The sequence below is a fragment of the Vanessa cardui genome, chromosome 21, assembly GCF_905220365.1.
Source record: "Vanessa cardui chromosome 21, ilVanCard2.1, whole genome shotgun sequence".
NCBI lineage: Eukaryota > Metazoa > Arthropoda > Insecta > Lepidoptera > Nymphalidae > Vanessa > Vanessa cardui.
Window position 1 is genome coordinate 9,484,366 of NC_061143.1, and position 23,655 is coordinate 9,508,020.

The 23,655-nt window shown below is 33.6% G+C and overlaps 1 protein-coding gene across 3 annotated transcripts in view; it reads left to right on the forward strand.

The window, feature by feature from the left end:
* Nucleotides 1–23,655, forward strand: part of LOC124538724 (rho GTPase-activating protein 7) — a 273,161-nt gene that overhangs the window by 194,268 nt on the left and 55,238 nt on the right. Inside the window, exon 1 of one of the 3 annotated variants that reach the window (XM_047115887.1) lies at nt 21,147–21,555. The exons of the other annotated variants lie outside the window; for them this stretch is intronic. Within the exon in view, the coding sequence (XP_046971843.1) occupies nt 21,519–21,555 (37 nt within the window). The 5' untranslated portion in view covers nt 21,147–21,518. Of the gene's footprint in view, nt 1–21,146; nt 21,556–23,655 lie in introns of those variants that run through there. 3 annotated transcript variants of the gene reach the window in all.

Genomic DNA, 23,655 nt, shown 5'->3' on the forward strand with positions numbered 1-23,655 from the left:
CATGTTTTATTGTGCTTATAAGTGACACTATTCAGTATAACAAGTTTTTAATTCTTTCAATCTTTTCGTTATTAGTTTTTATGCGACACTCGATAAATTTTATATGTATAATTTCACAATGTTTGCAGTGGATATGCTGCACTTATTATTATTTAGATTTGTTTTTTTTTGTTTCCTTAATCATTTCATGATATAAAACAAAGTCTCAGTAGTAGTATATTTAGTATCAGCAGCTCCGGCTTCGCATGGGTTGTACCCATCCCGGAGCGGGTCGCAAGTCTATAGATACATATAAGAAAATTGGAGTGTCTGTTTGTAATATTAAAATAGCCCTTTTTTACTCAATGAATATGTATCCATACACCAAAATAATATTTTTTTACAATTTTGGTCGGTCTGTCTGTTTGTCTGTCTTTTTGTTTCGACTAGTCTCTGAAACGGCTGCACCGAATTTGACGGGCAGATAACTGATATAATAAGAAGTAAGGTTAGGCTACAATAATACTTTTTTTTTTTTGTTAAACTCAAGCGAGTACAAGGTAGCGGACACAACTACTATTAAATTTATTCATAGTACGTTCGAGTTATAGTCGAGTTATCGTCGAGTTTCAATGGTACTCGATTTAATATTTCATCATACAAAACAATAGGGTGCTGACAAGCGAGTGGGTCCAAATTGTCGTCATGTGATTAGTCAAATGTATTGCCCACCAGCGATGTCGCGATAAGGGTTCGGGTACACTAGCTAGTGATTACGCTGCGATCAGTTACGATCTGTGGTGACAACACTATAATCTCTACCTTAGTATTTTAAGAGGTGTTAATTCTTAGAGGTATAGTTAGTTAATTAAATAGTCCATAAAAGTATTTGGTAGATTATTTGGGTAATAATTGTATTTTAATTTTCCAACTATTAGAGCACATTAATTTGATCTTACTTCTTGGTGTTAGGGCATTTTGCAAGCCCGTCTGGGTCGGTACCAACCACTCATCAGATGTTCGAAAAACAATAGATGTCAGTATTGTTGGGGTCCGGTTTGTAGGGTGAGTGAGCCAGTGTATCAAGCACAAGAGACATTGGCAAAATAATAAAGGTAAATATTTCTTACAGCACAATTATCTATGGGCGGTGGTGACCACTGACCATCAGCTGGCCTATTTATTTATCTTATTACATATATTAAAAAAAACCATATAGACTTAGATTTAGTGGTGGCAGATATCCAGAAAAAATAAGCAAAACAGTTAAAAAGTTTTCTCCTTTGTTATACAACCTTCTTTTTTATTCGGTAAATGTTTTCAAACTTTAATGGAGTCATTTAAAACTATTGCAAATACAGAAAGAAATGTATTCGACATTTACTGATTCATATTTTTTTACCTCAAAATTTCGACTACTATAAGATAAATAATAATAATAATAATTAATTCTACTCTAGATAACCTGTGTTATAATATTTATTTGTACGAATATATTGATAATATGACGCAGACTCTAAGCAGAACCGGCAAGAAGCAAATAGTATCTCAACATCAGAGACAGGGAAAAATGCGAACTTAAAAACCGTCAAAAACTAAAATAACATCCCAAGTCGTGAAAAAAGGAAATACGTGAAAAGTCACAATCAATTCAAGCGATTTCGTTCCTAATTACAAGTACATACGATTGAAAATTGTGAATCAGAAAACGTTCGAAAAAAATCTCGAACTTTAGAATTTGCATAACTCACGAACAATGTCCTTTGTCCACATTTTTAAATAAACAAAGACGAAAAAAAAGCTAAACGTTTCGAGTCAACACTTGCAGGTAGCTAACTACAGATGTACAGTCAGCGTCAATAAACATCACAAAAGTACAATCGCCAACATTAAACATTACTACATGATATTGGCGAAACAATCTTTTACCGGAGGCCACACCTAAAATCCATTGAACGTCTTACCATAATATTATAATGAGCTCCACTTGAAATACAAAAGAATTTATGAACATGAATATAATTAATATAAATAAATATTGGACAACATCAAATACATCACTCTGATCCCAATGTAAGTAGCTACAGCACTTGTGTTATGGAAAATCAGAAGTAACGACGACACAAACACCCAGGCCCAAGACAACATAGAAAACTAATGAACTTTTTCTCGACTCGGCTGGGAATCGAACCCGGGACCTTGGAGTGGCATACCCATGAAAACCAGTGTACACACTACTCGACCACGGAGGTCGAGTATAAAATGTTATTTAATAACATAGATGTATCTAAAAATGTATTGTATATGATGTCCATCCCTATTAATAGAACATCGTATCTTATATACAAATAACTCAACAAAATCAATTCTGTAGTTTTCAAGGAGTTCATTCATATACATAAAGAATAGGAACTATATATTATAAATATAACTATACTTGTATACAGACTGTTATATGTATATCGACTCTGTAACAAATATCTTTATATGTAATTTAACAAAAAAAGTTAATCAATACGAAACAGTATGTACACATTTTTTTATGATATTGGTTTGCGGACGTTAACCACCTAATGGTAAGTGGTCACCACCGCCCAGACAATAGACAATGGCGTGGTTACATTAACCATTCCTTTCATAGCCAATGCACCACCAACCTTGGGAACTAAGATGTCATGCCCCTTGTGTATGTAGTTACACTGACTCACTCACCCTTCAAACCAGAACACAACAATACGAAGAACGGTAGAATATCTAATGTGAAGGTGGTTCCTCCCACCAAGAAATATTTATATAATATCAAAACCTTTTATGAAATTTTCAAACGTATTATCTTAAAGAGCGTGTGAATGCGCCTTAATGTAATAAACGACGTAATTAAATTCGTCTATAGAAAGAAACGCAGGCGCCGTCCAGTACATCGATAAGAGTATCCTAAGCGACGTGGTATGTTCAAAGCAAACACGCAGAGATTCGCCTAACGCCTCGTTTCGTAATATTTGTATATTCGTTTGATTGCGTTAATATTCAAACAAAAATGTAACATTTGTTTTTGCTATCAAAATGAGGTACAAGCTATGAGAGATCAGCGAGTTGAGAGAAAACATCAACAACAACAACATCAGTCTGCAAATTTCCCACTGCTGGGCTATAGCCTCCTCTCTCTTTTTATAAGAAGGTTCGGAACATATTCCACCACGCAGTTCCAATGCGAGTTGGTGGACTACACACGTGAGAAAATTTCTATAAAATTAGCCACATGCCACCTCGCGATGTTTTCCTTCACCGCCGAGCATGAGATGAATTATAAACACAAATTAAGCACATGAATATTCAATGGTGCTTGCCTGCCTTTTAACCACTGAGCCATCTCGGCTCAATACTTAATCATTAAATTATTACTGGAAGCTTAATCCAGATCGATTCGACCGTATTTTCGAAGTTAGACTAACAATATCTTGTCACATGTATTGTGTTAATGTCAATTGTGGTCACAATCGTTCGAGACCAATAATTAAATTCCGCAGACATTTTTAACTTTGCCGTTTCGTAAATTCAAATCGTTTGTAAAAAATACATTGGTATAAAAGGCATATTATTCGATACAAGATTTTATAGATGATAAAAAAGAGTGGAATTAATACCTGTTGACTTCCAATATATTAATTTAAATAATTGTATTCAACTAACTTGACTTTGTATTTTTTAAATGTTGAAATAGAGTAACTACTGTCTTTCTTGCCGGTTCTTCTCAGTGGAATCTACTTTCCGAACCGGTGGTAGGTTGACTTAATTGTAAAATGACGATTTGAAAGTGTTTGTAAAAGCCTACTTGAATAAAGTTTATTTTGATTTTTTTATGTTTTGAATAATAATGTGCAATATACCATATGAAACGGACATAAGTATTCGAAATAAATATTATTATGAAGTAAATATTATTTTTAAGCGTCTAAACAAATACTGTCCAATGTTACAAAGGGTCTTTCGACAGAATAACAAAAAAACAATATAAATAATTCATAATTTATCCTCGAAAAGGGTCTACATTGATGTCCAACTGTATGCATTTATGAATTATAATTTCTTTATAAAGATCTCCTTTCTGGATAATATTTAATAAAAAATACAAAATTAAAAAAAAAACTTATAAGATTATATAGATGAAAAAAAATATAATACTTGTTATTAAAGTTATTAATTTCGGGATATTTACCATGTTTTTTATTTTTGTTCGGTGAAGCTCGATATTTCGACATTGTCTACGAATGTCTTGTTCACGAGAAATTAATAACTTTAATAGTAAAAATAACCATGTCAATTTAAAATCTTATAATACCTGTTGACTTCCAGGCAGTCTATAGTATATTCTGTTTAATGAATCAATTTTTTTATTACAAATTAATCTATGTAATAATAAGCTATGTAAAATGCAGATTCTAAGGTGCTTGGAAATTAACAAAACTGAAAAAAAAATGACAAAAACGATTCTAATTCATAGTTTTCACTTTTCGCTTTTCACTTGTAACGTATCATTAAAACGTGCGTGATGATGTCATTCATCTTACGAACTGTTTGTTTAAGTTTAAACGATTACCAAACACTGTTTATGAGACTCGAAAAAATCTCAAGAGAACATGTGTTTGGATAGAGAATATAATTCGTGATTTATATACGTTATCAAAATGTTTAAATATATTATTATTTGTTAAATATTTAATACTAAATGAGCACTCAAAGGTTAGGATGCCTTCGTCGAGTCGAGATGGCCCAGTGGTTAGAACGCGTGCATCTTAACCGATAATTGCGGGTTTAAACCCAGGCAAGCACCGCTGATTCATGTGCTTAATTTGTCTTTATAATTCATCTCGTGCTCAGCGGTGAAGGAAAACATCGTGAGGAAACCTGCATGTGACAAATTTTATAGAAATTCTGCCACATGTGTATTCCACCAAACCGCATTGGAACAGCGTGGTGGAATATGTTCCAAACCTTCTCCTCAAAGGGAGAGGAGGCCTTTAGGCCAGCAGTGGGATTTTACAGGCTGTTGTTGTTGAGCACTCAAAGGAAGTCTTAGAGGCCTTATATAAACGTGTACCGTGGGAGATGTATGATTTTGCAAGAACGTTAAATATTAACGTGATTGCTTTCAAATTTGAAAGAGTTATACTATAATATTGGATTGACATATTTCAAGTGAGAAAGAGAGTAACCAAGATCACAGAAACAGAGATAAATGAAACAAACATAATATACACATAAAGATTTCATGTAAATAAGATAAGATTAATCGAACAATACAGTAAACGAAATAGCGTACAAAATGTAATTTTAGACCCAAGCTTAAGAATATACATCCTAATAATATAAAAATAGAAGATTAAATTTAGTTGTTTGTTCATTATATTATCAACTATTATTAAAAGTTTAAAGCTTATTTAATATAATAATAATAATAAGTTATATTAATTTATTCATACCGATAACAGTGTTTATATTTTTTATTAGCACACACCGAATGTCCTGAAAAGTTTACCTACTATGAACATTTCATAGCATATATACTTATCTATGTATATATAATATTTTCAATATTGCTATTTGTCTCTTATCAAAATTCAAGTGACTAACAAATCTCTATCTAAAATACTTCTTTACAATCTCAATGTTGCCAGCAAAAAATGACTTGAATAAAATATAATAAAAATGTAATAAATGTGTATGTGTGTGTGTATAAATTATAAATTTTCAGACTTCAATTTTGGAATCAAGATGACCCAATTCAAACACAGAAGTTCCATATGCCTAATTTTCGTTTATTATCGTTCTCGCTGAAGGAAAACATCGTTAGGAATTCTGTATATGCCTAATTTTAATGTAATTCTGTCACATGAGTATCCTCTGATCTACTAATCCAGCCCGGCAGTAGGACATTAACTTTATTATAAATTTAGAATGTCTACATAACATCCTATGTACATTTATCAGTTGCGTATAGTACAACACAACTTAGATATATCATCAACCAATAGAATTAGCTCCCTATCGCGCCATTCGACGCTATTCGTCGCTATAGGTTCTCGTGTCAGTTCAACTTGAGAAACAAGTGCATGTAAATTGAGGTGTCAAATTGACGCATGTATTAGGTCATATGATATTACAAGTTATTACGTTTGTGTAAAGATCCTATTCACATAAGAAATAAATATTGCTAATTTTGGATAGCGTACTTAATTCGGATGTGATCGGTTTTACGAATTTTGCCGATGCTATATCTAAGTTGTGTCGTACTACACTTTGTAAATGTTCAAGTAAGGTACAAAGGATAATATTCAACAGCAAGCAAATTTAATAATTCTCATATTTAACAATTCTCGAGGAAAAGTATTCTCATACAAATGATGTTCATCTATTCAGCCCAACAGGGACAAATGCCACGGGATCCGAGTTTTAAAGAACAATACATTATCTACCTTTAACTTGGATAAATTGCTCTGGACTTTAGGCTTTGCTACGCTACCTTACATTTATTTACCAACCTCTTACATTGAAACGAATTTATATAATTTATTCCGAGATGACTACCATTTCAAATCATTGAATTAATATTTTTCTTCTATATCTACAAAAATTAAAAAGATGAAATCAAATAAAACCTCGTTTTAGTAAAGCTTATGAAAGGAATGAATACGTCACAGCAAAAACAAAATCTCGATCATTTTCATTCAAGTAGATTCTTCACCCACTCAAGCATATCAACATATTTTACGGATTTATAATGTTCTACGTTGAAGAAAAGAATCAGCGTGATGTTCGGAAAAATATCACTTTTTTAAAAATGAAATATAATACAGTGAAATTCGTTATGGTTTATAGGCAAATGTACTCATAGGAACTACACGAGAATTTTTTTTTTAAATAATTATTTTACAGGCGTACAGAGATCCCTAAATGCCATTTGAAACTGACAGTACAAGTAATTCGAATCTGAGCAGAACAAAGTTTGTTTTTAAATAATAAATACAAATTAACAAACCATATAGTAGGATCCGACGTAAAAACCGAAGATCATCGCATACTAAATGTGTTTCCAGCGTCAATATTAACACGATAACCCAACAATGGCATTATAAACCAATAATCACTATCGATATCGAAATCTACGGTTAAGAAACAGTTAATCATCATTTAGTCATATCCTCGTAGGAAGAAAACGTGGGTCGATGATAATTTGTATCGCTTACAACACGAACGAAACGCAAATCTATACTTATGCAACGTTAAATGTATTTATTTGCATAATTTCGTTATATCGTATCGTAATCGGATGTTTATCGATGATAATTTTCGTTCCATTTCGAATTAGTTATGTAGATTTGTTTTTTTAGGAACAAGCCCATCAGATACACTTATATTGTCAGATGTCATATAACAATATGTGATGATGATTTCGTCCTGACCAATTTCGGCGACTGTGGCCAATGTTAAGACCAACTACGCAAGACACATATATTACAACTGTATCCAAAAAAATAGGTGCACCATCGCTGCGATGACATTAATTACCATAGGACACACAAAGCACGTGCTCAGGGCGATAGGAAAACACAATTATTTTTACTAACCCGCCTGTAGTTTTAATCCAGGATTTCTAGATCTGCCATCATATATATAGCCGCTACACCAACGAACTATATGGAATATTGACAATACTATCTGCATTCCAAACCAGTGGTTCAGCTTCACATAATATAGTTTGTTAAATGAATCATAAGTGTTTGTAAAATCCTACCAGAATATATTTAGATTTTGATTTATTGACTAATTATAACATTTAAAACAGACGCGCTAAAATGACACTTCAACATATTAGTGTCATATTTTTTAATATTTCTTTGGTTGATGAATTGTAGATTTAAATTTAACAAACTTAAATACTTAATGTATTCAAATGTCGATTGATAAATCATGACTAAGTGGAACGGCGGCGAGAATGCTACCCAGCATTTTCTTATTTAATCGAAATGCCGATTCTCAAAATGAAAAATCCTATTACCGATGTTGTGTTGAATTAATTGCGAATTAATAATCTTTTTCTTTCTAACTTTACCAATTAATTTCTTTCTTAATAGCTTTTCTTCTGAGATATTTACAACTTCAATAATTAACTCATTATCAAATAATATAAAAAAAAAAAAAAAATACAGACGAATTGATAACCTCCTCCTTTTGGAAGTCGGTTGAAAATAAAATAGGCTTTCGTACTTTAATATAGAAGCATTACAGACACATATTCATAGTAAAATTCATATTCACTACCAAATCAAAAACGGAGTTACATAGATTTGGAAAGAATTGGCAAAAGTCTGGAAAACCCTTTAGAATAAAGGGTTTTCCAATAAAGACTTGACAACTTTTTTTCAAAATAAAATGAAAAATATTTGAAACATTTAAAAAACTTTATTTTCAGATTGAAGTACATTCGAAACATTTCGTGCCTCATATTCATAATATTAGAATTATTATCCTTCTTGAATGGAGCTAAGATGGTCCAATGTTTAAGACATTTAAATCTTAATCGATGAGTGCGGTTAAAACCCTCTGAATACTCAAACAGATACCACTGAATTTCAATATTCTTAAATTGGTTAAAATTCATCGGTAAAGGAAGACATGGATTGTATGATTCTCCTTCATGTATACCCTCCAAAACGGTATGACTTACTTGACTTAAAGTCCTATGACCCCTAGATGGGGCAGAGGGCGTCCACAGAGGTTCTCCATCTCGATCTGTCTTGAGCTTCATGCTTCATCTCGCTCCACGTCATACCGATGCTCGCCACTTCAGCTATCACAGTGCGACGCCAGGTTTGACGAGGACGGCCACGCTTCCTCTTCCCCTGAGGATTCCAATCCAAGGCTTGCTTGGGAATGTGGTCGGGATCCCTTCGGAGTGTGTGGCCAATCCACCCCCATTTGCGGCGTTTAATCTGTCGATCAATGGGGCTTTCGCGGCATTTCTCCAACAGTTCTGAGTTGGAGATGGTCTCGGGCCAGTATATTCCGAGAATACGGCGCAAACATCGGTTGACGAAGACCTGGATTTGGCGTGAGATGAGTTTTGTGACCTTCCACGTCTCGCACCCGTAAAGCAGTACGGCTTTGACATTGGACCCGAAGATTTTGAGCTTGATCCTTCGGGTCAGTTGTCGTGACTGCCAAACAGGTCTCAACTGCGCGAAAGTAGCTCGGGCTTTGGCGATCCGTGAGGCGATGTCCTCCTCACATCCCCCCGTTTCCGACACGACGCTCCCGAGGTAAGTAAATTGGTGGACGCGTTCCACCACCTCTGTGCCAATCAGCAACGGTGAGTTGTTCTTCATACCAGATCGCATTTCTTTGGTTTTCCGGGTATTTATCTTCAGTCCTGTCTTTGCTGCTTCCTGCCGTAGATCATCTAACTTTGCTTGCATGTCGGCGTGGGTGTGACTCAGCAGGCAGAGATCGTCGGCATAGTCCAAATCCTCTAAGATATTGGATAATCCCCATTCTATCCCGCGGCGCCGTTTATCTGTGATGCGGAGCATTATCCCGTCAAGGACGACCAGGAAAAGAAGAGGCGATAGGAGGCAGCCTTGGCGGACACCTGCATGCACTGTAATGTCTTCCGAAATGAGGCCGTCGTGAGTAACTCTGCAGGAATATTTTCTATAAATACTCTCTAACAAGCGCACTATCTTCGGAGGCACCCCGATGTCCAGTAGACGAGACCAGATGCTTGACCACTTCAGCGTATCGAAGGCTTTTTCGAAGTCAACAAATGTAAGATAAATCTCTCTCTGCCATTCTGATGCCTGTTCTAGTATGATACGCAGAGTGTTGATCTGGTCTGTACAAGAGCGATTTGACCGGAAACCAGCCTGCTCCCTGCGGAGGAGAGGATCTACAGCCTTTAGCAACCTGCCCAGAATGATCTTGCAGAAAACTTTGGCGGGGATTGAGAGCAATGTAATACCTCTCCAGTTGTCACACTCACTAAGATCTCCTTTCTTTGGTACTGTTATAATAAGACCTTTGTTCCAATCATCCGGGAGCTCTTCCGAAGTCCAAATCTTCTCGATTAGAGGCGTCAGAACATTGACTGTGGAGGTCAAGTCTGCTTGTAGCATTTCCGCTGTGATCAAGTCAAGCCCTGGCGCCTTGCCGGTCTTCAGAGAGAGGACTGCTTTTGCCACCTCTGATGGTGATGGTGGTTCCGTATCAATGTCGAGTAGTTGAGGTTGTGGGGAACTAACATTTATCGCGTCAGGTGTCGATGTTGCAGATAAGCGGAAGACCTCCTCAAAGTGTTCACGCCAACGCAGCAGCTGCCCTTCTGATGTCACAACAAGCTGACCATCTTTGGATTTTATGGGTTTCCTCTTCCTAGCCCTATTATTCCCAGCCAAGGACTTTGTTGCGCTGTAAAGTTCCTTCAAATTCCCAGTATTAGCAGCTTGTTGAGCACGATCAGCAATACCGTCAGCCCACAGTCGCCTGTCCTTGCGTGTACTGCGATAGATCTCCTTACGCTTTTGGCGGTATTGCGAGTTAAGGTCGGCTCGAACAGCAGCATCATGAGTCTCAAGGAGTCTTAGGTGGAGATTTCTCCTTTCTTCGATCAGATCCCATGTGCGTTGTGACATCCAGTCCTCTTTTGAGTGAGGTGATTTACGCCCCAAAACGGTAGAGCTAGCCTCAGTATACGCTACCTTGATGTTATGCCACTCTTCGTCCAATGAGTCTGAGGCTGTTCCGAGTGCGGCAAAACGGTATGGAGCAGCAAAATCAAAATCAAAATAAACTTTATTCAAGTGGGCTTTTACAAGCACTTTTGAATCGTCATTTAACAAATAAGTGAAGCAACATAAGCAAAATAAGTGAAGAACCGGCAAGAAACTCAGTAGTTACTCTTTTTCGGCATTTATAAAATACAGTCATGTTAGTTTATAGAATTTATTAAATTAATAATTGTATTAACTAATATAATGTAATAAGATCGAAACATCCTCCTCAAAAGGGAAAAAAGACCGCTCTAAGTAATTTCTTTAAAAGATAACTATTACACTTAGTTTTTTGTAACAACTTTTTTTATACGTATAATAAATTGTCATAAAATAATTAATAATAATATATTGTTATTATTATAAATCGAACAGTAGGATGCGCTCGAACTCGTTTCGAATTATAATTTATTTATTTTTGTTGCACTACATCCTGTCAGGTGGCCTGCGAACTTTATCGTATCAGAGAATTGTCGGAATGCACTGCGACATGATTTATTTATCGGCAAATAAAATACAGCCGATATGTAAAAAAAGTAGTTTGCGCTGACATTTTGCCTTCGGTATCGCGCGCTACCTTGTAAGTTTGTAATAAATGTCAATACTTAACTTAAGTTAGTGTGTAATTTGCATTTAACAAATTGTATGTGCCTTTAAAGAGAAAATAATTGTATATTTTTTTGTTAAATATATATCATTAAACAAAATTTACCTTAATCGTTAATAAAGCAAAGTAAAAGCGCTTTGTGAAAAAATATATAATTGATACTAATTCCTTGGGCTATTAATAATTCTTTAGTTAATAAATTTGCTACTGTTGTAATAAATAAAAACTGTTCACACTTTTTGGAGTTTAATCAGTTAAAGCTAAAGAAATAAGGTAACCATTTCAATTTAAAATATTGGAATGTAATTTATAAAAAAACTATGTTTTACGACTACAAAAATAATAATAATAATTAACCCATAACAAAAAATATAATCCTATATTTGACGTGTTAATGTTTAATAATAATGTTAATAGTGAGCTAGTGTAACAACAGCCCACTGACCATTACATCTTAATTCCCACGGTTGATAGATGGCGCATTGACCATGTAATGGAAGATTAACCTAACTGTATTGTCGTGACTTATCATCAGGTGGTCAAATTACCAGCTTTATGTAATCTGTAAAAGTAGCATAAAATGTGTGATAACGCAACGATATGACCATTGCCAATAACAAAAAGCCCATGCTGTGATGTAACGATTGAAATTTAAATAAGTCAACATAAAAACTGACCACCTACTTAGTGTCGAGCGGGTGGTAGCCCTCGTCTGCGCTAATTACAAGATACGCTGTTAATAAAGACCCTCTCTCCAGTCTCATAAGACATTAATGATCCATTACGAGAATTTATTCAACGGATGTTCGTGCCACTAATAAAAATACCCCGGGTGTCCAATGGGAGGGAAACACTGGGAGGTCACAGCAAATATTCACATGAACTGGCTTGGGATACTCTTTGGAATATGTTTGCAATGACAAACTGTAACATAATAGATAATACTATATTATATACTATTTTGGTTGTTAAGAGAAAAGAGCGCTGTGTTCCGTTCCTTGTTCCGTTGTGTGTTGTGTTCCGATTTGAAGGGTGAGTGAGACAGTGTAACTTAAGGCACTAGGGTCATAAAATCTTTGTTCCCAAGGCTGGTAGCGCTGTGATTGAAAATGGTGAAAGTACTAAGATTCTACTTCACAAACCGGTGGTAGCTTCAAATTTAATTCAGCAGTGTAACATGCAGCTTCAAATGTTCTTTTATGAGACTACTTGAATAAAGACCATTTTGATTATAACTGATTAATTTCATACTAGTTGTCGCTCGCGGCTTCGCTCGCGTTTAATGTGTTGCACAAAAAACAGCCTATTTTACTTGGTGGTATGGCTTTGTGCAAGCCCGTCTGGGTAGGTACCACCCACTCATCAGTTATTCTACCGCCAAATAACAGTAATCAGTATTGTTGTGTTCCGATTTAAAGGGTGAGTGAGCCAGTGTAAATACAGGAGCAGGGGACATAACAACTTAGTTCCCAAGGTGGCACATTGACGATGTAAGGAATTATTAATGTTTCTTACAGCGTCATTGTTTATGGGTGAAGGTGACCACTTACCATCAGATGGCCCATATGTTCGTCCGCCAAGCTATACCATAAAAAAGCCTATGTCCTTTCTTGGAGTTCAAATTTGCTTCATACCAAATTTCATCACATTCGGTTCAGCGGTTTGGTAGTAAAAGACCGACAGACAGACAGACATAGTTACGTACACATTTATAATATTAATATAGATGGCTTCTGATTACTGACAGTTTTGCACAATTATTTAAGCTGTATAAAAGCATATTTTTTAAAACTATAGTTATATATCTAACTAATAAATAAGCTAATAAACCGTCAACGCTAACACGAAACGTCATAAAACTGAAAATAAAAAATTCTAATCCAAGAGTACACTAAACGCGACCACTAAACATTTATATAATAAACGTTGAAATTTTTAACGACACATAAAAGTTCTAATAGTATGTGGTCAGAGATGGCGTGTCGTAAAAATGTCGTAGCTCCATACTTTATAGAGGCACCCCGGTCTGACGGATATGAATTTGTATGAACCCCGTTTTAAAGATACAAAAAGTTATTTGTTTTTATAATCGATACACGTAATATGATACTAAAAAGAGCCGAGATGGTCCAGTAGATAGAACGCGCGCATCTTAACCGATGATTGCGGATTCAAACCCAGGCAAGCACCTCTATATATAAGTGCTTAATTTGTGTTTATAATTCATCTCGTGCTCGGCGGTGAAGGAAAACATCGTGAAGAAACCTGCATGTGTCTTATTTCATTGAAATTCTGCCACATGTGCATTCCACCAAAACTCATTGGAACAGCGTGGTGGAATATGTTCCAAACCCTCTCCTTAATGGAAGAGGACGCCTTATCCCAGCAGTGGGAAATTTAGAGGCTCTTACTTTAATTTACTTTAAGATGAAACAATATTATTGAAAATGCGAACACCGTATAATAATAATTTGATAGGGTTTTATTTATAACATGTACAACAGTAAATGAAACCTTATCAAAGTAATATTTAGATACGTAACTATTTATATGTACATATATTCAATTTTAAACATTCATCTCTTTTATAGTTAATCATTATAGCAGGGATTTTACATTTATAAGATTTGTTGTCTTCTTTTTCAAATGTTATATTACTTATGACAGAAAGAGAAAACAACTGTACTTTACGCTTCAAAATATTTACTCTATACTCTTTAATTATTTACAGGTATTCGAATTGTTAAACGTAAAATGTATCAAATATGTGAATTTAACATTTGCTACTTCTTTGACATGCTTTAAACTTTAATAATTATTGTAAAAAACAATACACGAACAAAAAACAATACACAACAAATATTCATATTCAAATTATGAACTTCCAAATTCGATACACTTTCAAACCTCTTAAGACGTTAACCTTTGTGCAGTAATACGTCAACATCGGGCGGTAAATCTAACTAAAATGGCCCTACAATAAGAGGTCGGGTACTTTGAATAGGTCAAGCAGTTAACTGTCAGCGTGCCATTCATGCACCATTGCATATATATTAACAGATGTATATAGCTGATGGAACCATCTAGAATATCTATAATCTCAGGAGTTCATCTTCGTAAGTATTAGATTTTGGACACCAACACAAATCAAATCAAATCAATTTTATTCAAGTAAACTTCACAATGAAACGTTTTTGAATCGTCAATAATTAAATACTAGCAAGATGAAACGGCAAGAAACTCGCATAGCGCTTTTCATATAAACAGATTTACAAGGCTATTAATTACAGTAATTAGTGTCCTATGATGAAACCCGAGCCTAACTCCAGTTCTTTCTTTCGAAAAAGATATTGGTGTTGTTAAAAATATTAATCATTCCTAGCATCACCAATCTTGAGAACTAAGATGTCATGAGCGTTTATTTACACCGGCTAACTCACCTTCCACGATGGAATGATGAGTGGTTGGTATGCTCCCAAGATGAACTCAAACTCAACTACAACAACAACAGCCTGTAAATTTCCCACTGCTGGTCTAAAGCCTCCTCTCCCTTTATAACACTTCGCCTTATTGCATCCACTGGTGACAGGAGGGCTACCAGCCCGTTTCTTCCCCAGAGGATGCAAGTATTCTTGTCACCATTTCACGCGGTCAAGATTTAAATAAATAAATATTGCACAACATCACATTCATTACTCTGATCTCAATGTAAGTAGCTAAAGCACTTATGGAAAATCAGAAGTAACGACGGTACCATAAACACACAGACCCAAGATAAAAAACTAATGTTAATCTACATCGACTCTGCGGGGAATCGAACCCGGGACCTCGAAGTGGTTTACCCATGAAAAGCGGTGTACACACCACTCGACCACGACGACCGTCTTTGAAGAGAAGGTTGGGAATATATTCTACCACGCTGTTCCAAAACTAAAACTTAGTTTTGACCTAATTCCCTTTACACATTTAAGGGCAAAAGCACACATAACAGTTGAACAAATCGCGACGTATGAACCGTCTAACGCTACATTTAGTTAACAAACGCTAATGAGTATGTAACCTAATTTCTATTTCAGTAGTACTTGGAACAACATCTGGTCTAAATGAATGACCATGCTTCGTTTTCAGGAATATAGCTTTCAGCTTTATTATGCTCGACGACCGCAGGCATCGGCGTTAAGATGATTTATGTGCTGGGTGACCATATTCGAGATAATTTCGGGACGGTCTCGAGTATTTTTATTTAAATAAATTTCTATTAATAATTTTTATGACGTTTTTCACTACGATTTTAAAATTGTAGGTAAATCTATGGAAAACTTATACAACTAATATAAGATTTCTGAAATAGAATCGTATCATTTTAATTACACATAGTATAATTTTACGTCAAAGTTTGTATTCGTCACTCTGTATAAAAATTACAATAACAAAATAAGTCTAACAAATAAAAAAAGAAATAAGATCTATGCTTATTTAAATGCGAAAGTAACAGACAAATCAGCTAAAATATGGTGGAATTAAAAATTACCCTAGTTCGAACACTAGGAAGTAAAGAGACTACTTCTTTGCACCCGAAGAGCAATCCTTAAAGCATGAACTAAGGTATTTGGAACAACTACTAAATAAATACGAATATGTATAAAATGTGATCATTGTTTCTGTAATAAAATTCCGCAGACATTTTTAATTTTGCCGTTTAGTAAATTCAAATCGTTTATAAAAAATACATTGGTAGAAGAAGCATATTATTCGATACAAGAATTTATAGATGATAAAAAATGCGTGGAGTCAATAACTGTTGACTTCCAAGCAGGATTTATTAATTTAAATAATTGTATTTAATTAACATGACTTTGTATTTTTAAAAGTCAAAAAACCTCTGAGTTTCTTGCCGGTTCTTCTCGGTATAATCTACTTTCCGAACCGGTGGAAGCTTCACTTAATTGTAAAATGACGATTCAAAAGTGTAAAAGCCTACTTGAATAAAGTTTATGTTGATTTGATTTGATTTGTTTACATACATACAAACATACATTTGAATAGAAAATACTGCAAATTACAAATTAAGTCCTACCACTAGCTACTGTACTTATCGCTCACTACAATGTCTGGCAAACATTTAAAGACTGTCTTTGAAGCAACAAAGTAAGGAGTGAAAGCTTATCTTGATCACGAACGCGGCGATCACTGAGGTCACTTTGTTGATATCCTGATTATATATTTGATAGAACAGGAATCCTACCTGGAAAGGTGAAGCTGTAGGAAATATATTGACACTACAGCCACAACTCCTTTTGAATGTATTTACTGTATAACATGCAACAAAGAGCCAATGGCTGTCGCTAAAATGCTTAAATCTTAATCGAAGATTGTGTGTTAAAATTCGGACTAAAAGAAAGCAATAATGTACTTTATTTGTAATTATAATTCATGTTGTGTTCGACGGAAGCATCGTGAGTTAATGCATGCTTTGGATAAAATCCTGTCACATGCGAATCGAAATTGGAGCAAAGGAGGTTTTATATACTTTCTCAGTTTTAAGAGACGACGATATAAATTTATTTTCACCCATTCATATATTCCTGTTAACTTAATTTTGCTTAAAGTGTATTCAGGATAAAACCTGACGTTTAAATATCGAATGAATAATTATGACAAATTAAAAAAAATTAAAAAGCATTTTTGTATGAGAATATAATCCAATAAAGGAAGTAATCACAGTAATGCACTTAAAACTATATACGGAACACTAGTGATCAGGCACTAGCAAAAAAATTAACGTCCCAAGGGCATTCACTTGACTCACATACGCAGAATCGATACCAATCAATTTTAACCGTTTAACTATCGACTGGATTGTTAAAGTAATGTGTTTGTGACTAAATCTCATTGTTTATTGTAATTACGGCACTAAAGGTGATTTTATGTGTAGCGCACGGTTTATAGAGTATGTTAGTTCGTGTTTTATTATGAACGGTCATCGAAATGTTGTTAAAGTGCACTTTATGAAATGGTTTTATGGAATAAAAAAAAATACTAACGTAAGTATCATAATAAAGCGCTTTAGCTGCTGTGTTGTTTTGTTTTCTACAGATGAATGTTAAATCGTTTGTGATTTCTTTTGAGAATAACGAGAAATATTTCATATTGTATTACGTACGTTTTTGTAAGCCTTATATTTATTTAGTCACAGTGTATTCATCAACAAAACAACAACAAAAGCCTGTAAATTTCCCACTGCTGCTCCAATGTTATCCACATCCTCATGTGGCAGTAAAATCAAACCATGGCTTGAAAAGTGTGTAAAATCGATCTTACACCTAATTTATATTACGTCTTACTAAAGTTTCATCGGTTTTAATAGCCCTATAATAACCTAATGGATAATAAAGCATTTACTGCATATGCATATTATTATACTATAACATCTTATCGAGCAGAGGATCCAAATTTGCATAGTCCAATAAAATAATACCACCATGACTTCAAATAAAATACCATAATTTCGTCTTCATTGAATTCATAGTCACCCTACACAGTAATACTATTTGAAATAGCTTAAATTTGATATAGGTTATGAGTGTTTTATTTACATTTGCAATCATTAATCAATCAACTGTAATTAAATGTAGATTAAAATGTAAAACTAACGCTAATATTTTTGTAAAACTAAAAACTGTGCCAAAAATATTTCGTCTTAGCAATGTGTTTATATCTTCCAAGAACACCTTAAGCAATTAATAATGCGAATAAGACGAAGAATTCATAAAACATTTTTTTAATTAATAGTGAGACATATCACAGATCATTCGAAAGAAGAATCTCGAAACTCACCTCAGAATTCGAACGTGAAATAGCATAATGTGATTTGAGATATCAACTATTACAATAATTAGTTCTAAGCACTATAGTTCAGTTTGTACTTAATTTCAACCACAAATAGAAATTCTGCCACAAGCTTATCCATTAACCCGCATTGGAGCAGCGTGGTAGACGATGCTCCAAAACTTCTCAAAGGGAGAGGTAGCCTAGCCTAGCAGTGGGAAATTTATAGGCTACATACATTTTACTAGTGAGATACGAAGTCAATTCTTATATATTTGCACAATAGATATAAATTCTGTAAACTATTTACTTTTTAAATATATATTTTTAACTTTATTAAATAAATTTTTGGGCCTATAGTGCTTGTGATAATTTATATGGCTTGGACATCAACACTCAGTACTTATTCGATGTTCTTATCATATGAAACCTTATCATTATAACATTAATTACAAGACAACATACTAAAATAACAATAAATTATGTTGCACTTTGGGATAGTAGAAAATCCCAAATGTAGCTATATTGCTTTTGTCATCCAGGAAATAAAATATTTTAAATGGAATTAAAATACGAATACCATCTCTCTCTTCCACCATTGATTTCACAAACGAAAGAAGAGTACAGAGCATTGTTTATCAAGTAACCCTCTAAACACTTTTTAATTGAGACTTTATTTTCAAGTATAAAAATGACAAATCTCTCAGTGAATCTGACGTCATTGCTGCCTCTTAGTCTGTAAGGATATTTTAGTCATTGAAATCAAAACGCTATCTAACAACTTTTAGTAATCATATATCATCTGAGTAATCATTGAGTCACAGTCACAGTCAAAAATAATGACTGTCAATTCTGAAGACTTGGAAATATAATGCAATTTCCAGTAACTTATATTTGATATCTGTGATTTGAAGAACTGATAACGATGTATTAAAGAATCTGTAACTCTATTGTAAAGGAATTAAGGTTGACATTTCTTTGATACGTGAATATTTATGACTTTTTTTAAATAAAATGTGTGTCAACGCAATGTAACAACATTTAGAACGATGTCGCACTATCTTTCTACTAACTCTTACAAAATCTCCTACCACCGTGTGGGACGTAAGTTTAACAAGGTTCTGAAGTGTTTACATGTGTAACTTAGAACAGCGAAAATTTAGAAGTGCCATAAATTTTACATTACAGACATTTTGTCATTTCATATTCGAATGAAAACAAAAAAAATATATTTCGTTTTCAAATTCAATTTATTTCCATTTCTATACATTTTTAATGCTTGCTCTCCCACTTCTAACAATTTCTTAGTCTATGGCCATACAGTACATACACTACGCATGTTGTATAATTAGATGTAACATGTTGAATGACAGCCGAGATAAGGCGAACTTTAAATATTTTCCTTAATTTTTAAACCCATTCGCTTCGAAATGACATGCACGATAAAAAAATGGATACGACACTTCATTTTCAAGAAATAAAATGTTCTGCATATTCAAATTAAGATTCTAAGAATTAGTCAACAGGATATTAAGGATGACATTTTTAAAATGTTATAAATACTTAAGTTAATTAAATAAACCAAATACGGATCAGTCAACAGGCAAGCGTCCTATTACCATAAGCATATTTATTTCTTAAAATTGTTAATCTTAACGCATATAAAGTATACATTTTGCAACTGTATTACACTATCGTAAATTGAATCTAATTTGAACGTTATTTGGTAAGGAATAGTGTCTATATTGCAACGACACTAATGACAGACAGAATGTCACATACAAGATCATGGCATTAAATTTCCAAATATGGAACGGATTTGTAGACAAGAATCATTACACCAATTATAATACATTGCGAATGTATGTAATTAAATATTACACGGTTCTAAAATAGGTTTTGCCTTTTAAGACTTTTTAATATATATTATTTTCCTCTTTTAAATGAGTTCTTATATTATGTATTTCCATTCGCAAGCAAATACATTAGTAATTGAACTTTTTTTACGTGCAATGCGACCCGAGTCGCGTCTGCTTCCTAACATACCAGGAAGATACCTCTGTAGTCTCTAAACCGAATCAAAAATTGTAGCTAGAAATAAGTCATAGAAGTCTGTTTTCATCTTATACTTTTTCTTAAGAACTAATTTGACCCGGTAGTTGTAATATGAAGAATGAGTCTCTCCAAAGATAGTGAGTTCAAAGCACCACTCAATTTTTAGAGGTTAAATATGTATCTAAAATTAGTAATTTGTCTGATATCTCGTACATTTACATCTCGTACAACCTGCATTTAAAAATCTACCTTAAGTCTCCTATCCTTTTCTCTAACCCGTATAGAGTCAGTCTGCTCAAACGGAGAGCAATCATTATCAATGGAATATTTAAACGCTGTGACTATATTATTTCCTTTATGCTTTCGTTCAATAAAATAAATGAATCCTGAATAATCATGAAACATAATATATATAATCTATTCCAAAGATTTATCTCAATAACGACGATTTCCGCTACAAAGTTTCGTAACATTCCTGTAGTCATATCAAACAAACTGGCTGACAAGCTTTATCGTGTTCACAGCACGTAACAGATAATTTGCTTTACATAACAAAACTAACGACTCAGTTTCTTGCTATGTAATTATTTACAACTTAGTAAATTGCCGTATCAACACACAAGTTTTTCCTAACTCGGCGGCGCGGCTATCGGTGACGTGAGCGATTAAAGGACGTAAGTACCGACTTGTTATGATAAACACTGATAATCTCATTCTAGACCAACACCTCAAGTGCACGCGCGTTCGTTTCTTACGACCGTGGAATTCCTTTTTTAAATTTATTTTTTTATTTTTAATATTCGCGCATTCTTAACTAAACTCCTTTCAATGAAACTGTGTCGCTAACTTAAATTTCGAAATTCGAATATTCGAACTATTTTAAAGTGATGTGTTTTGTTTACGTTACCGATGGTTTGAACTAGTTGACACAAAAAGACAATGTAACTAACCGTTATAACGTAAATCAAATAGTTAATTTGTATGCAAGTAATTGGATACGAACAGGTGTCGGTTAAAGTCGATAAAATTTGTAAACTTCGATCGTAATTCGTGACCGGTTTGTTGTGTAACTGTAGAGAATATTAAGAAAAAAAGTGTTAATTCGCGGGGAACCTTTGGTAGTGTTGTGATCGAGTTTCGTATGAAAGTGTTATGATTCAGTGTTTATGAGATGCGCGGGCGCGTGCCGAATCGATTTTTAGTGTTAAGTGATCGTTAGTGTAGCAATGAGTGTTCCTAATTTAAGCGCTGACCAGATAACAGGTAAAATTATATATTTTCCTTAACGTATCGATGTTTTTCATTTAATTCATACTTGTATAAGAAAATTTTGTGATTCTGTGAAATTATTATTACTATTTTTTTTTGACATACTTTAAACGTCTGGTATAAACTGTAAAGTAATTAGCTAAGAAGAAGCGGATGAATACTAAAAATTATACTCTTTATTATCTGTCATCGTTGTTAGTAAAACATTAAAAACTCGTCTGAAAACTTATAAATATCTATTGGAATTGTTACACCATTTATGATATCGTTATATATTTGTATATTTTATATTATCCTAACACTGTTGTCAAGAAGGCAATTAGTAGTAATCATAATGAGGCCAACCCATTGTGAGAACGATTTAACTAGAAAAAGTAACTAATGTACGTTTTTGCGTAAACATTAAATAAATACCGTTACTTTTATTTAGTAACGAGGGTGACATCCCTAATGTTCCGAAATTACTCCGTTCTAATTTTAAAAATCGAAAACACAAATATTTACAACCAAAAATCATGCATTCGAAAATCAAATATTTATAAATTAATATTTCTTATCAAATTTATTTTTTATTTTTTTAATAATAAATATGGATATGGAGCTAAAAATGTAATACATTCAGCCAATAAACAATGCGTTGTAAAAATAAAATTCGATAATTATAATAAATGAGGTTAGTGTGTTACTCTAATTAACAAATCAATGGAAGTATTAATAGCAATACAAATTACTATTTACAAAAGCAACGATAACCCTTGGCATTCAAATTTTCTCGATTGTATTTGTAATTGCTTGTCTATCCAAGATTGTTTAAATTCGTTTGGATTTATTCTTAAAATTAAGAGTGTATTTTTATTTTATTTTGAATGCGTACACGTGTCATTTATAATTTCATTTCCAAAGGTAGGTCAGCATATGGGCCACCTGATGGACTGACAAACGTGATTCCACGATCTATTTTCTCACTCACTCATCAATCCACATCCAATGGGATCTAACTTGTATATATGACCTGTAATTGAATTGAATCAAATACAACACAGTAATTGAAATATATAACAAAGTAAATATACCACTGCTACGCGTAAGGTACGCGTAGGCAAGCACCACTATATATATATATGTGCTTAATTTGTGTTTATAATTCATCTCGTGCTCGGCGGTGAAGGAAATCATCGAGAGGAAACTTGCATATGTCTAATTTCATCGAAATTCTGTCACATGTGCATTCCACCAACCAGCATTGGACAAAAATCGGCTTATTTAATAAATTATGCTATTTATATATAAGATTCTAGCTTAAAATTCTATGATTATTTTCGCTGCAATGGTCAATAATAAAACAGGAATTCAGTTAAAATACTAATAAAATTACCATAAGTCTAAATATACAATATGAATCATAAATACATATGTACAAAATACGTAAGAACATAATTAATTAATCATTCATAAATATCCTGTATATTCATCGATTTAATAATATATTTGATTAATTAATACTAAATTCTAATTTGTATAATATTAATGATTTTTCATATACACTAAAAACAAATTTACGAAATAGAAATTTTCCAATTATTATTTTTTTTATACGTACGATTAGTACGTTTTCTTTTTCTTAACGGTTAAAAATAAAATCAATTCAATATCAAATATATAAAAACAATGTTAAGTCTTAAATATAAACATATTTAAGTACTACATAAGATTTACTTTGAGCCGAGATGGCCCAGTGTTTAGAACGCGTGCATCTTAACCGATGATTTCGGGTAAAACCTATATATATGTATGTGCTTAATTTTTGTTTATAATTCATGTCGTGCTCGGCGCTGAAGGAAAACATCATGAGGTAACCTGCATGTGTCTAATTTCATTGAAATTCTGCCACGTGTTAATTCCACCAACCTGCATTGGAACATCGTGTTCAAAGTCCTCTTCTTAATGGGAGAGGAGGTCATTACCCAAGCACTGGGAAATTTACAGGCTGCTACTTTACTTTACTTTTTTTAAGATTTATTTCTAAACGTGCAAAAAACAGTTCAACATTTATTTTAAGCTTCGATCAACCAAATCAGTTAATCCAATTCTGAC